Source organism: Notamacropus eugenii, chromosome 2 (assembly GCF_028372415.1).
Source record: "Notamacropus eugenii isolate mMacEug1 chromosome 2, mMacEug1.pri_v2, whole genome shotgun sequence".
Taxonomy (NCBI): domain Eukaryota; kingdom Metazoa; phylum Chordata; class Mammalia; order Diprotodontia; family Macropodidae; genus Notamacropus; species Notamacropus eugenii.
In genome coordinates, this window is record NC_092873.1 from 527,491,563 (window position 1) to 527,505,772 (window position 14,210).

A 14,210-nucleotide genomic window follows, 5' to 3' on the forward strand; every position below is an offset into this window, starting at 1 on the left:
TCTAAAGTCTGGCCTGGGGGGCATGGGCGTGGGCCGGCAGGGAAGATCTAAATTCAAATACAGCTTCAGATTCTTACTAGCTGTGTGTCCTAAGGGCAACGTACTTAACCTCTGGGTGTCTTGGTTTCCTCAACTATAAAATGAGGATGATGCCAGCAACTACTTCCCAGGCTGGTTGTGAGGATTAAATATTTGTATGAAGTGCGCAGCACAGTGCCTGCCCCATATAAATGTTAGCAGTTATGTAACACACATCAAACTCTCTTCAAATCTGTTATAACACTTTAATTAAATGAAATTTTTTGAATAAGTAAAATAAATTTAATTAAAATATTTTAATGTTGGTCATGTCTACAAATCTACTTAAATATTAATGAGACCTTGGAGAAAACTGTGGCTTTGAATCATGTCCGCACAATTGTCATATTCTGATAAGGAGGAAGAATATTATCTTTGAAATCAGCCTCCCCTAATGCACCCTGTCACAAATTCTTGAAGGATGCTCCTATATTTTTGACACCCTCACCCCATCCCCAAGCCAGCCTTGATTCAATTTTACAGAAAAGGAGCCATGGAGCTTTAAATTCTTCACATTAACTTTAGCCAGTCTGTCAACAGGCATTTATTAAATGTTTACTATGTGAAAGAGACTGCTGCCTTGGAAATACAAAGACAAAAACCCAGTCTAAGCCCCGAGGGAGCTTACATTCTAATAGGAGAAAACTATGTACATAAAACTGTACATACAGTGCAAACAGGAGGTCATCTGGGGGTTGGGGGCAAAGGACACGGGGAAATGCCTCCAGATGGGACTGGGATTGAGGCTGAATCTTGAAGAAAGCCAAAGATAGCTGGAAAGGGGTGGGCAAGAAGGGAGAGGAGTATTTGCATAAATACAAAAATCATGATGAACAGAACGGCCCTACCTCATGAAAAGTGAAACGACAGGAAGGTGGCCCCTGTACTTCCGTGCAAAGTGCTTTGTTGCAGAGTACTACAAATAGGAGTCGTTTTCAGTGCTGAAATGGCTAAGCATTACGTAGAAATTCCTCTTCCAGGGATTGCTTCATTTTTTTCCAGGCAGAGATCTTACACCAGAATCTTTCTCCCATCTCTCCCTTGTCTGTACAAGAAAAGAATGCTTCATTTTGCAAATGCACTCATTTCATTATGGGGTTTAATGGAAACCTGCTAGGATCTGAGTGGCGATCCAGCACAATGGATAGACAGGCCAATCCTGGGGTTGAAGAGAACAGCTTCCATTTTCGTTTGATTTTGTTCTTTGATTATCAACCAGACAAAGGCGAAAGGCAAAGCAGGGAAGATGAAGGTCTTGGGCTCCAGGGGCCACTCCAAATCGCCTTGTCCACCAGGCCACTTTGGGCAGGATAGTGGGGAGGGAGGGGAGAGGATGTATAAGGAGGTAGGGGGCCTATACGGATTTAATCTGCTGTTGGATCTCTTCCAGAGCCTTTCAGCACAGTGATCTCTGATGAAGGACAAAGGCAAGGCAGAGACTAGAGCCACCTCCACCATAGCCCCCTCAAACTTCCAGAACACATTGTGCTGGATCCCTTTTGAGTGGATAATTTTGAATTCACCTCTCTTGGATACAGCAAACTGATATTCTCTATAAAGTCTATTATATCACATTTAGAAGTGGTTTTAGCCTGAAAAGTAAAACACAGGCCACACAAGGCATGGACATCATGGAGGTGGAGGGAGCTGAGTAAGGGTGGGGTGAGGCACACCAGGAAGGGCTTCCTGGTCTAGGAGCGGCCTTCTCCTTCCAGGAGAACTGGAGGCCACAGGTTCAGCACTAGGGGCCTCTCCATCTTCACATTCTTACTGGGTGATGGATGACAGGTGTTGATGTCTCAGACAACTTACTAAGTCTCCAAGATAGAGAAGAGGAGCTGATTAATCATATAGCAATGAACTCAAGTCTGAACTAACAAGCTCTACCTACAAACCCTCCACCAACTCAGCACTATGCGTAACAGTTCAGAAATATCCCATTTTTAATCTCTAAAAAATACTCTGAATCATTCAAAAACATATACTAATCACCTATTACTCCTAAAGCACTCTGGAAGATTCAAAGAGAAAACATAATCCCTGTGGTCCTCAAGGAATTGACAATCTAATACTGGAATTGAGGAATGTACATAATAAAAGGCAATATGCAAGAGCTTCCCTAAGAAAGGTACCCAATGTTAGAGTACTTCAGAGAGAAACAGCTCCACTGAGATGACCCGGGGAGGCTTCCTGGCCACAGGATCTGAGCGTTAAGGATGCAGAGTCTCAGGGGCAGACATGCTACAGGGAGGAAACTGAAAGTATTAACTGCCTTGGAAGAGAGAAAGCAAGAGGCTTTGTGACTGACCAACAAATGCTGGTACAGCTGCGCTACCAAAAACAGGTGGTGAGGAGGCTAGAAAGCAAAGTCACAGACACTGGCAAACCAGAGACATACACTAACGATTCCTGGCAAGCGGGTGCCAGGTGTATCTCGGGGAGTTTCTGAGTAGGGCAAAGACGGAGAGGATGAGTATCATGTGTGCCGCTGCCATAGTCTGGGTCAGAATTAAAGCCAAAAGTTCAGCAGCCAATTAGCAAAGAAAGAGGTCCTTTAATCCGGGAAAGTGTCCTTTTCCTGCTGTTCAGTGATTGCAGCCATGCACGTCATGACCCCACTGGGGGTTTTCTGGGCAATGATACTGCAGTGGTTTGACTGTTCCTTCTCCAGCTCATCTTACAGATGAAGAAACCAAGGTAAACAGGGTGAAGTGACATGTACAGGGTCACACAGCTAGGAAGTGTTTGAGGCCAGATTGGAACGCATAAAGATGAGTCTTCCTGACTCCTGGTGCTCTAACCACTGTGCCACCCAGCTGCCCACTTTGTTCTATAGAATTATAAAAATGAGACGATCCAAACAAGGACTTCAGACATCGTAGAGTCTTCCTTTTACGCATCTAATTTTTGTTTCCAGAATTCCTAAGCTCAGGTGCCCTAACTGTTGGCATGAAAGTAGAATAACATTAAACACGTTGACTCTTTATTTTCCAGATGGGAGAGACTGAAGGACACCAACAGACAAATGATCAAGTCTATTTCCAAGTGGACAATTGAATGTCTTCCAAAAGTAGCCTTTAATTAAGGTACTTAACTACTCTGGACCAGCTATCTAAACTGAATCTCAAGTAATCCTGTTACAACTTGTGTCATATAACTCCCCCCTCCCCCGCTTCCTCTCACCCACAATTTTCTAACTTCTACTCTTTCCCAATGTCATGGTTGCTACCCAAGACAATAAATGCTTGTTGATTGACATGGGTCCTTACTATATGCCAACTGGACCGTTATAATAGAGTCCTAGCTGATCTCTGCCCACAACATCTTTGGTCTCCTCATCCTTCAAACCATCCTTCACACCACTGTCAGATTAACGTTTCTTTGTTCATTAACCTGGTATCACTCAGTTGCTCAAACTCCACGCATGTCTCCAACTGCCTAAAGAATCAAGTCTAAACTCCATCATCAGCAATTCAGAGCCAGTGATCAGCCTGCCTTTCTAGTCTCACCATGCACCTCCGATGAAGCGACTCTTCTCACTAAGGCCAAGCCCACTCTCTGCACCCTGGATCCCATCCCTTCCAGCAGCCTACCCCCACAATCATTCTCTCTCTGCAATGTTCCCTCTTTTTCTTTCCTACTCTAACTACCAGCATGACCCAAGTCTTCCCTCAGCCTTAAAAAAACTTTCACTACACTGTACAACCCAGTCAAACTATCTCTAATATCCACCTTCTCTTTCACAGCCTAATTCTTTTTTAAAAAGGTATCTACACTCATCACTTCTGTGTCTTTCGCTCACTTCTCTGGCTTTCAGTCTTATCACTCAATTGAAACCATTTTTGCCCCAGTTACCGGACTTTCTAAACTGCTGAATCTGCAGGTCTCCTCAGTCTTGCTCTTAACCTCTACAGAAGATCACTGTTGACCACTCCCTTCTTTTGGACACTTGCTTCCCTGGGTTTTGGTTACATTACACTTAGGTGACCTAATGGACCCAAGTTCAGATCCAACCTCAGACACTTACTAGCTATGTCACCCCGAGCAAGTCATTCTACTGTTTGCCTTAGTTTCCTTAAATGGGGATCATATTAGTCCCTCCCAGGGTTGTTGTAAGGACCACATGGGATTATATTTTCAGTGGCTGGTTCTCCATAAAGTTTGCTCCCCTCCCTTTCCTCTCTCTGGGCTCTGACCATTCCTCGATTTTCTTGCTGGGTCATCACACTGGCTCTGCCACCTGTATGTGGGTATACTCTTGGGCTTACTTCTACACAAACTCTCTTGGAGAGTTCATTAGCTTTGGATTCCATTATCATCTCTATGCAGATGACTCCCAGATCTTTGTGTTCCCTCCCCTGGGCTTGTCCTGTAAATCACCAATCGCTTGCTGAACTCTTCCTACTGGAGGTCCCACAGGTATCTCAACGTCAATATATCTAAGCTTTCTACAACTCACTTTCTCTCTCCAAATGCTACTTTCTTCCTAGTTTATCCCTTTTGAAGGAGAGCATCACAACCCTTCCGGTCATCCTCCACTCCCCTCTCTCCCTCACCCTCGATATCCAATCAGTAACCAAGGTTTTTGTGCCTCCATAGTCTTACCTCCATCCCCTTCTCTCCACTTCCCATGACCACTCCCCTCACCTGGCCTACTAAAATAACTTTGTAACCAGACACTCTGAGCCCACTCTCTCCCTTCATACAGCTGCCAAAATGATAGTCCTAAAGCACAATCAACCAACAGCAGTTATTACACGTCTATCCTGGGCAAGGCATTGGAGGATCCAATACAATTTCAGTGCATGCTGTCGAGGAGGATGGGAGGAAGACGCCTTAGCCAGCCAACACCCACTATGCGCTACTCACTGTATTAGGCACCTGGGATACAAAAAAGGACAAAAGTCTCTGCTCGGAAGGAGCTCATGCTCTAAGGAAGGACACAACAAAACGATGCACACAAGATTTCTGAAGTATCAGCGCAAGGCAATCTTAAAAGGAAAGCGTTAACAGTGAGCAAAGGGGGTGGGATCTAGGACAAGGGGAAGTGGGCCATGTGAAGGGATTTCATGCCAAGGGGGGTGCATTCCAGGCACATGAACGAGACGCCAAGAGGAGAGAGAAGCTGGGAATGTGAATGGCTCAAAGGGGAGGGATAGGTAATTAACCTGGAAAGACAGGCCAGAGTGGATTGAGAAGGACTTTAACTGTCCCAACTGGTCTAACCATTCTGGCTCAAGAAGCCCCGTGGCTCCCATCTGCCTTGAGGACATCATACAAAATCCTCTACTTGTCATTTAAATAGACTTTCCTCCCCCAGCTCCAGCCTAGGCTCCTTTCTGTTCTGGGGATTACAAAGTGGCTGATGGGTTCCCAGTCTTTCCTAGCTCGGCTGTCCAGCTCTCCTCCTCTTCACCTCAATCTCTCAGAATCCCTAGCTTCCCTCAAAGCCTAGAAGGAGCCTGGCCTGACCCCAACTGCTGCTTTTAGTGATGCCTCCAGAAATCCCTCAATTTACCCCTCTGGGTCTACATTATTCCTTCCCAACAGAATGTAAGCTCCTTTGGAGCGGGGAATATTCCCTTTTCCTTTCACCTTCAGCATCCAGCAAGTAGTAGTTGTTTAATAAGTGTTCCGACTAGCCTAGCAACTGTTCCAGAACATGGTCTCAGCTGTTCTACTGTCATTTGAGAAAGAAAGCCCGAGGTTTCAGCCAGGACACACTCCACCTTTACCCTGGCTCCTGAAACTATTCATTCCTCGAAGACCCAGTTCAACAGCCCAAGGTAGGCCTTTCCTAAACTCTTAGCCCCTCTTGTTCTGATGCAGTCACAGAGGAAAAGGAGGTCCCTTGCTCCTTCCTTTGGGGCCATGCGTCCCATTTTCTCAGGACCCAAGGACCTATCTCTCTTCTCTTCATTTTCCCCATCTACCCTCCCCCCTACACACACCTCCACGGTCCAACAAACTACAAACAGCAGTCTTTCCACTTAAAACTAAAATCAAAGACTGGGATCCCAAAAGCCATCAAACTTTAGTACTGCCCCTCCCTCCATGGTTTCAGCATGGGGCAATGCAGAACTCCAAAGAATGGTTACATTCCATCCAGCTTCCCCAGGCCCACCCCACTCCCTAACAATCCTGCTACAGAGCTCCAAGGCTATTCTGAAAACTGCTCTCTCAAAGCTTAAACCTCGATCTAATTTATAAGTCTGAAGATCCTATTAGTCTTTCCCTACCCCCAGCACCTTGGCAACTTTGAACCCTCTCTCTGTCTTTCTCCTCCACCCCGACCCCCCAATAGTATCTCCTTTCTGTCTCCAGGGCAACATTTTCTCCTAGATCCTCATCACCAAGGACAACCACCTAGCCTGCCTGACCAGCCTGCTCAACTTCCTTTGCTGACTCAGGACTATCTTCTGTCTCACCTCCTCTCCTTACAAACTTGTTCCCCCAGTTATCTTCTTTGCTCTCTTGGGTTCAATCATCACCCAAATATGAAGCACTCGGATCCAAATCTTGCCCTGAGAGACATCCTGGTGCATCTAATTTAACGTGTCCAAAAAGGAACTCTTTCTTTTCCGGAAACCCAGCTCTCCTCTAGATTTTCCTGTCACTTGATATCATATTTTTTCTGTTTTTCAGCTAAACCTGCCTCCCCATTACAATGTGAGTCAAATTAATACGTGTAAGGTGATTAGCTGCAGGGCACATAGTAGGTGCTTACTAAATGCTCATTTCGTAATTCCCCCTTCCTCCTGGTCAGCATGGACTTCGTTGTGTTCAGTCTGCAGCCTGAGGCAGTGCTTGTAGAGCTCCTCAGATTTCTGCTTTGCTCACACTACTTCCTACACTTTACCCCCTCCCCACGTGCTCCTCAGAGGGAAATGTAGAGTTTTATTTTAATCTTTACATCTACAATACTTAGCACATGGGTCTTCGTGAACGACTGCTGGTGAATTGTCCTCCACGTAGGGCACTAACAGGATGCACAGAAGGGCAGCAGGAGTCCTCTGGTCCAAGTCCTGGCTCACACACTTTTGGTCACTTTGGAAGCTGTGGCTGAGAGAGCCAAGGGGCTTGTGCCTAAGGTCACGGCTGGTCTATACATACCTGTATCCATCTATACATCTATAGATGTGTATATATAGGTATATGTGTGTGTGTGTGTGTGTGTGTGTATACACATCTATCTGCATACGCATCGCATCTTATAACTGCAGATCCAGAAGGACAGCTCTCCCTTCGGACCCAAGGGCCCCCATTCACGACCCCACTGGGGGTTTTCCTGGCTACTTCTCCAAGAAGGAAACTTACTGTTCTTCAGATCCAACCACCGAACGTACAGAAGAGGGAACCTAAAGCCCAGAGACAAGAAGACCTGGCAATGGGTTCGAGCAAGGCCCGTAAGGGGTCTCAGGGGGCTCATCCGTACACAGGAGGGGGTCCCCCGAGGCCGGAGGGCAGCCTCCAGCACCAGCTGCGTGACCACGGACGAGTCACCGAACGTACCGGCCTCGGCTAAGGGGGCCGGAGGGGCACTCATCCCAACCGCGGGCTCCGTCCCTCGGTGCGGGGCCCTCGGTGCGGGGCTCCCGGCCCGGAGGAGGGGAGGTCGGGGGCTCGGGGCCGGGCGGGGAGGGGAGGCGAGGCGGCGGGGCCGCGCCGGCGGACTTACTGCACCACGCTGGGCGGCTTGGGCATGGCGGCGGCGGCCGGGGCCGGGGGCGGCAGCGGTATCAGGGCCGGGCCCGGGGCCGGGGTCGCGTCGTCCGCCCCGGCGCCATGGCGACGCCGACGCCGCCCGCCCGGGCCCCACGAGCGGCCGCGCGGTTGGCTGCGGCAGCGGCGCCGCGCCCGGGAGGAGGGCGCAGGCGGAGGGCAGGGCCCGCGGTTGGCGGAGGCGGAGGAAGCTCCGGGCCACGGCGGGCGGGAGGCGGGCGGCCCGGGCGCCAGGCCCCTCCCAGGCGGCGAGCGTCCGGGGCTGCAGGCGGATGGATGGGGCTCCTTCAGGCGGCGGCGGCGGCGGCTGTAAGTGCGGCGTGCGGGACCCTCCCCCTCCCCCTGCCCCGGCCGCCCCGGGACCCCAGACCCCCCCCGCTTCCGGGGCGCGAGGACGGAGCTGGGGGCCCCGGCCCCGCCCGCCCGAGGGGCCCCGCCCGGCTCCGGCCCTCGAGCCGCCGAGTGACGGCTGGGCGAACGCGCATGCGCGCTCCCTGGTGTCTGTCTCTGTCTCTCTCTCTCCCCCCCACCCCCCGTGCACGCCGCCCGACCCGTCACCTACGTCCAGTCCGCGGCTGCGGCGCGCTTGCGCGCGTCCCCTCCCCACCCTCCCGCGTCTGCGCGCGCGCGCGCCTGGCTCTGCCTTTGGCCTCTAGCGCCTCGAGCTCGTCCGGGTGGAGCCGCGCGCTCCCGCCCGGCCCCGCCCACTCCGGCGCCGAGCGACTCGGCCCCGCCCCCTTCCTGGCGCGAGGAGCGCGACGGGGGTGGGGGGGCGCCCGGGGGTGAGAAAGGGAGGAGAGGGGAGGGGAGGGGGCAGGCCGGAAGCGGCGGCGCGGGAGGGGAAGAGGAAGGAAGAGAGGGGGGAGGGGAGCCAGAGGCTGGGGGAGGAGGGGGAGGGGCGGGAAGGCAGCGGCGGCCCGCGGAGCTCTGGAGGGGCCGTGCGGCCGAGCCCGGGGCTACCCCCGCGTCCCGGGAGGAGCCCGGCGCGCACGCCCAGCCCGTAAGTAGCGGGGGCGGGGCGGGGCCCGGAGCGGGGGCGGGGCCGCCCCTCACCCCTCTCGTCTTCCCGCAGATGGTGTGGTGGCCCGCTTCTCCCAGTGCCTGGCCGAATTTCGGGCGTGGTTAAGAACCAACTGGCTGCGGTTCAACCCCGACAAGCCGGAAGTGATGCTGGTAGGCCGCGGGGGGGGGGGCACCCGGGGGGGACACCCCGCGGGGGGGGCTGGGGTAGCGCCGGGGGCCGGGCTGCGGGGAAGGGTGCGGGGGGTGCATCCAGAGATCGGCGGCACCCTCGGGCCCGCCCCTGGGGGGGTCGTCCACGGAGGTCTGCGCCGTCCGTAAAATGGGGGGGCCGCACTCCCCTCAGCTCCCGGGAGGGAAGCCCCGAGCGCAGTTGTGGGGGGGCCGGGGATGTGACCGCAGCCAGCCCGGCCCAGCGGGCAGCACCGAGTGCCAGGTTGCCTCGTTTCTAGTAAGCGCCTGGACAGCCGCCTAGCCCCCAAGTGATGGACAGCCTGGTGTACCCCCCGGCGGCTCTCGGCCCCTGACGCTAGAGGGCCTCCGGGAGGAGGTTCGGACCAGTCTGGAAATGTTTCCTGAACCGAATAAAAATACCCTCCAGCGCAGATAATGTGAATCTGTGGTTTTCTCCGGCAGTGTGGCCGCTTGGACTCGTGCTCTACGACCGAGCCACCCTTTTTTTAGTTTTTAATCCGGGCATTTTTATCTTTTTGCCACGGAGATTGTCATTTCTAAGTGGAAATCTACAGAAGACACAATTTAAAGCTCGTTCGTGTTGGAGGGAATTGAGATCTGCCGAACTCAGGCTAAGGCCCAGGCTAGACCAGATCTGATTTTCAAAGAGGTACCAGTGTGGTCTTGGTTATAACAGGAATGTGTTACTTCTAAGACTGAAAAGCAGATCGGAATATTTCCCAAAACAGGCATGTTTTGTCCTGCGTACATCTCAGTGCCTGCTGTGTGTTGTCATAGCCCTCGACCTGCCTTCAGTATTGATCCTAACTGTTTTAGCAATAGGAAGAATGATCCAAGTCTCAGGTCACGAGAATTGGGCCAGACGGGCCGGTGGCTCTGGTTGGTCCGGGCGTCATTTCTGCGTGGTCTCCTCCGCTTGGCTGTATTTAATGGAGGGTGTTGCTAGCCAAGGGCTTGCCACTTGCAGTAGACCTCTCAGGAGGCCCTGATGTGCGGGCTTAGAGCTAAAGATTGAGTGTCCTCCCGTCCATCTAAAGCGGTCCAAGCGGAGAATGGGTGTGAAAAGGATTTGTTTAGAAGTCTGACTCGAACTGTGGACTCTCAGTCCCCAAGCCCTTTTCTCTTTCCGTTGTGTACATGTTATCACGGCATTCTTCTCTGGCAACAGTATCCATGATTGTAGCAAACCTTGTGTCCTTGCTGCGCCTCAGGAGACTGTCGGGGGCTCGCAGTCTGCCCCGCAGCCACTTGAGCGGGGGTCGGATCTCTGGCCCCAGCACCCCCAGCACGCCTCCATTTTGTCCTGATCTGAGTCCTGGAGCACTCGTCTAGGGCAGTGTTGCAGTGGCCATCATCTGGTGGAGATCTGGTTCCTGCCTTGCCCACAGAGCTTCGCCCTCTCTCGTTAAAGGTGTCACTCGATGGGCATTTTTTTCATTTGGAAGCAATTCAGTTGGATCAAAATATGTTTAAAACCGGGTGGGACAAATAGCAAAGCCTGCCACCTGGGGGGAGGGTGTGCTTCATCTGGGGTGGGGGGACCCTGCATCGTCATCCACCTAAGTGAGCTCACGGCCGGACCGACTGACATGAAAGGGGGGAAATAAAATGTAATTATCTGCTTAAAGGCGGAGGCCACCCGAAATGGAATTCCGAGGGAACCGTGGGGTGCGATGGGGGGGTGGGGCGGAATGGACTCGGAGATCCAGGAGTGAAATGGCCATAGTGAGATCCGGGTCCGCACCCCGAGCCTCTGGCATCGAACCTGGAGGCCGCGGCTTCTCCCCCTCCGCCCCCTCCCCCGTCCCGTGCCTCCGGCCCTCTGCCTCGGTATCTCTGCGTGCATAGGCCAGGAGGGGGCCTCGTTGGCGCCCCCTTTAACTGCGCACGAATTTACGTGCACCCCTCTCCCCCTGCTGGCTGATAGCCGACGGGGGGGGGGGGCGTCAGTGGGGCGGGAGCGGCCGGGCCCCGCCTCCCCCTCCCCCCTTCCCGGCTCCGCGCGCTCCCGCGCCCGTCTTCCCCCCCTCCCGGCGGCCCGCGCTCGCGCTCGTGCCCGACCGCGGGGAGGGGGAGGGGGAGGGAGGCGGCCGGCGCGCGCGCTTGGCGGGGCCCGGGCGGCGGCAGCAGCGTCGTCGCAGCGCGAGCCAGGCCCCGCCGAGCCCGGGCCGGCTCACATCCGGGTTCCGGCCGCAGCCCCCCCGCGCCGCCCCCGCCCCGCCGCCGCCGCGGAGATGTGACCCGTCAGTACGGCCAACATGGCGGAGGTAAGGGAGCGGGCGCCCCCGCCCGGAGCCCCCCCGGCCGGGGCCGGCAGCCCAGCCCGGGCCCGCCGCCGCCCACCTGTTGCCGGGCCGCGGCCGCCCCCGGAACTTAGTTGGGACGGGCGGCGGGAGGGCGGAGGCCGGCCCAGGAGGCTCCGGGCCGCTGGGCAAAGTTGCCCGGGGCCGGGCCGGGGCTGGAGAGGGGGACGGCCGGGCCGGGTGGCGGGGCGCTCTGCGGGCCTCCGGGACCCCCGGCTCTTCTTCCTGCGGGCGGTGTCGGTGGTCTCGGGGAGCGGCGAGCCGAGCGGGACCAAACTTTGGAGGGACCGGGGAGAGGCCCCGGGTGCGGGTTCGGGGGCTGGCCCTGCGCTGCTGCGGGGGTGACAGCGGCCCCCGCCGGCCCGCGCCCCTCCCGCGCTTTGCAGCGCCTAGGACTCGGGCGCACGAAGTTGGATCACTGGGGGGAGGGGGGGCCCCAGGGGAGGGGAGGCCAAGCTCCTGGCCTTTCACGATTCGGGGTTCGCTGCCCCGAGGCCGGGGGGCCGGCTCCCCCGATGGCCTCAGTCTGCCTTACCGTGCCCTTCCGGAACTTGGAGGGGGTTTTCTTGACGGTGCGCCCTACATAAAATGTAGAACAGATGGGGGGAAAAGGACAGACAGAGTTCGTTCTCCGACTTTGTGTCGGTTAAAGGCACCGTTCCTCGGGGATGGGAGCGCTTTCCGAAGAGGCTGGACAGGTACTTGGAAGGTAATTTTGGCTGCAGAAGTTTATTGGGTCTCTTTTGTTTAAGCGCTGCTCAGAAATGCTAACTGCCCCACTTCTTGCCTAGGATCTCGGGGTAGGGCTCCTTGTGGAGTCACTCAGGTGCCAAACTGCTTGAGGTCTTTGGAGTTAAGACCCTGCTCCTGGAGGGAGCTTAGAACAAGGAGTCGAATAACAATGAATTCTAAACAACTTGATGCATTTGTTTGATGTTTGGAAAGGGAAAAGTTTGAGGAAGAACCAGGTTCCTGTGCAAGAGTTCTTAAATTGGGTTCTAGAACCTTTTTCTTACATTCTGATAACTTTCAAGATAATTGATTTACTTTATAATCGTATTTTGTTTTTGTAATCATATTTTGTTTATGCAATTAAAAACCTTTGGAGAAGGGGGGGTGGGGGGAGGCTTTACCAAACTGCCAAAGAGGTCTGTGATGCAAAAGAAAAAAAAAGGTAGAGAAAGATGGCAATTTCAGCTTCCTTTCCCACAAAAGTATTGATGCGAACAGTTCTAGCAATGATTTTATTTTTTTTAAGAGTAATATTTTCTATCACAAATATATTTTCTTTTAGTTGTAAAGTGTGTGCAAAATTTTACGTTATTCACTTTAGTTCATATGTAGAAGTGAGTTCAGTAATTGTAACAAAGATTAGGTAACAGTAGCTTTGCAGCTGGAACCGAACTGTTGGGGCTTTAATCCTTCACAATGCTTAGTAAAGAATAGGGCACCTCCAAGTCTGGGTATTGGGACCTATCTCTGGGGGAGGAGTGCAAGAACCGGAAAATGGGCCCATCTCTAAGTGCATAGAAGTGATTGTGGTAGTGAGGGTCTCAGAAATTCCCTGGAGATAGGCTTTCTTTTTGGACCCTGGAAAGTTGATGAAGGGAAGGACCATTAAGGCTTAGATCCAGGTGGAGGAGTATGCTAGGCCTAGTGAATAAATGCAGGCATTAGGCGGTGTGACCCTGAGCCCCAGGTCAGCATTGTCAAACATGCACCTGGTTCAGTCTGAACCAGATTATTTAACAACAGCCCCCGCCCCCCAAAATAATGTCACTATTTGCTTCTCTAAGTCACTAATATCTTCACGGGAATCTTTTTGTGCAGCTTAGAGGCTGCATTTCTGCTTCAGTTTGACACTCCTGCTCTGGCATTTCTGGAAAACTGAGTTGCACAGGAAGCACTGACTTGTTGGGAGAGGGAGTTAGTTCCCTCATCCCCCTTCTTTGGTGTGAAGAGTGGATTGGAAATACTTGAGGCAGGGATCCTCCTTTGGAGGCTGTTGTAATGGTCCAGGCAAGAAATAACAGGGACCCAAAGTATAGTGGTGGTGACTAGGTAAGGGTAGAGCAGGATGAGGTTGGGAGAGATGTTGGGGAGATTGACTGCATGGTGAGTTCCAGTCCCAAGTTTCTGAAGGGATGGTGGTGCCCTTGACCCAAGAGGAGAAATTGAGCTGTTGCCTTCATTCTCATGTGAAATTGATGTTAGAAGCTATGTTAGGCTGAAGGTGATAAGACTGAAAGAGATCTTGACTGTGGAAGTGAGAGGAATCCAGGCTAATTCCAGGATTTTGAGTGTGGCTGACTAAATGAGGACAATATAGAAATTGGGATGTGTCCAGAGTGGATAGGTTGGGGGTCTAAGGAAAGAGTTCAGACCACTGAGTGCCTCTGGGGGTTGGAGTTTTGTTCTCATTTTGCATTTATCATCCACAAAAGCAATAGCCTAGTTAATTTATTAATTTAATGATAGTTATGCCTTTCTGTCATTGGAAACATTTCCCCTAAGGCATTCGAAAATTCTGAGATTTGGCAGGTCCTCTTTAGCTGGCAAGTCTTTGGGCTCAGTGATGGCTTGTGTGGAGTTTGCTCTTAACCAGTGGAGAGAGCTCCTCACCAGGGACATCACTTGTTTTAGCCGGAGCAACTCTGGGCTGCCATGCCAAGGGGAGTTAGTCTGTGAGGGGATACCCACACCAAAAAAATTCTTCTGCCTGAGCCCTCCTCCAACCCCACCCCCCACTCCCCAAGCAGATATTTCATGCTGTTCATAAACCAAACTACTAGACTACACTAGAGAAAGGGGAATCAGAGCTGTTTCGTTGGTGGGAATGACTTTAACAGGGAGGTAGCTCCCTCTCTCAATGCAGGCTGGCATCTTCTCTGC

General features: G+C 53.0%; 2 protein-coding genes across 9 annotated transcripts in view; one reads left to right on the plus strand and one right to left on the minus strand.

Moving 5' to 3' along the window:
* DNAI4 (dynein axonemal intermediate chain 4) overlaps positions 1 to 7,866 on the minus strand; it is a 65,086-nt gene extending 57,220 nt beyond the window's left edge. Inside the window, exon 1 of one of the 4 annotated variants that reach the window (XM_072649774.1) lies at positions 7,757 to 7,866. In XM_072649774.1, coding sequence (XP_072505875.1) covers positions 7,757 to 7,782 — 26 coding nt within the window. In that variant the 5' untranslated portion in view covers positions 7,783 to 7,866. Of the gene's footprint in view, positions 1 to 926; positions 1,038 to 7,395; positions 7,510 to 7,590; positions 7,693 to 7,756 lie in introns of those variants that run through there. The other 3 variants (XM_072649777.1, XM_072649776.1, XM_072649775.1) reach the window with 3 other exon arrangements.
* Positions 7,867 to 7,943: 77 nt separating this feature from the next.
* Positions 7,944 to 14,210, plus strand: part of MIER1 (MIER1 transcriptional regulator) — a 64,457-nt gene continuing 58,190 nt past the window's right edge. Inside the window, exons 1-2 of one of the 5 annotated variants that reach the window (XM_072649778.1) lie at positions 7,944 to 8,109; positions 8,873 to 8,973. In XM_072649778.1, the coding sequence (XP_072505879.1) occupies positions 8,073 to 8,109; positions 8,873 to 8,973 (138 nt within the window). In that variant the 5' untranslated portion in view covers positions 7,944 to 8,072. Of the gene's footprint in view, positions 8,110 to 8,399; positions 8,583 to 8,684; positions 8,801 to 8,872; positions 8,974 to 11,177; positions 11,283 to 11,820; positions 12,028 to 14,210 lie in introns of those variants that run through there. The other 4 variants (XM_072649781.1, XM_072649782.1, XM_072649780.1 and 1 more) reach the window with 4 other exon arrangements.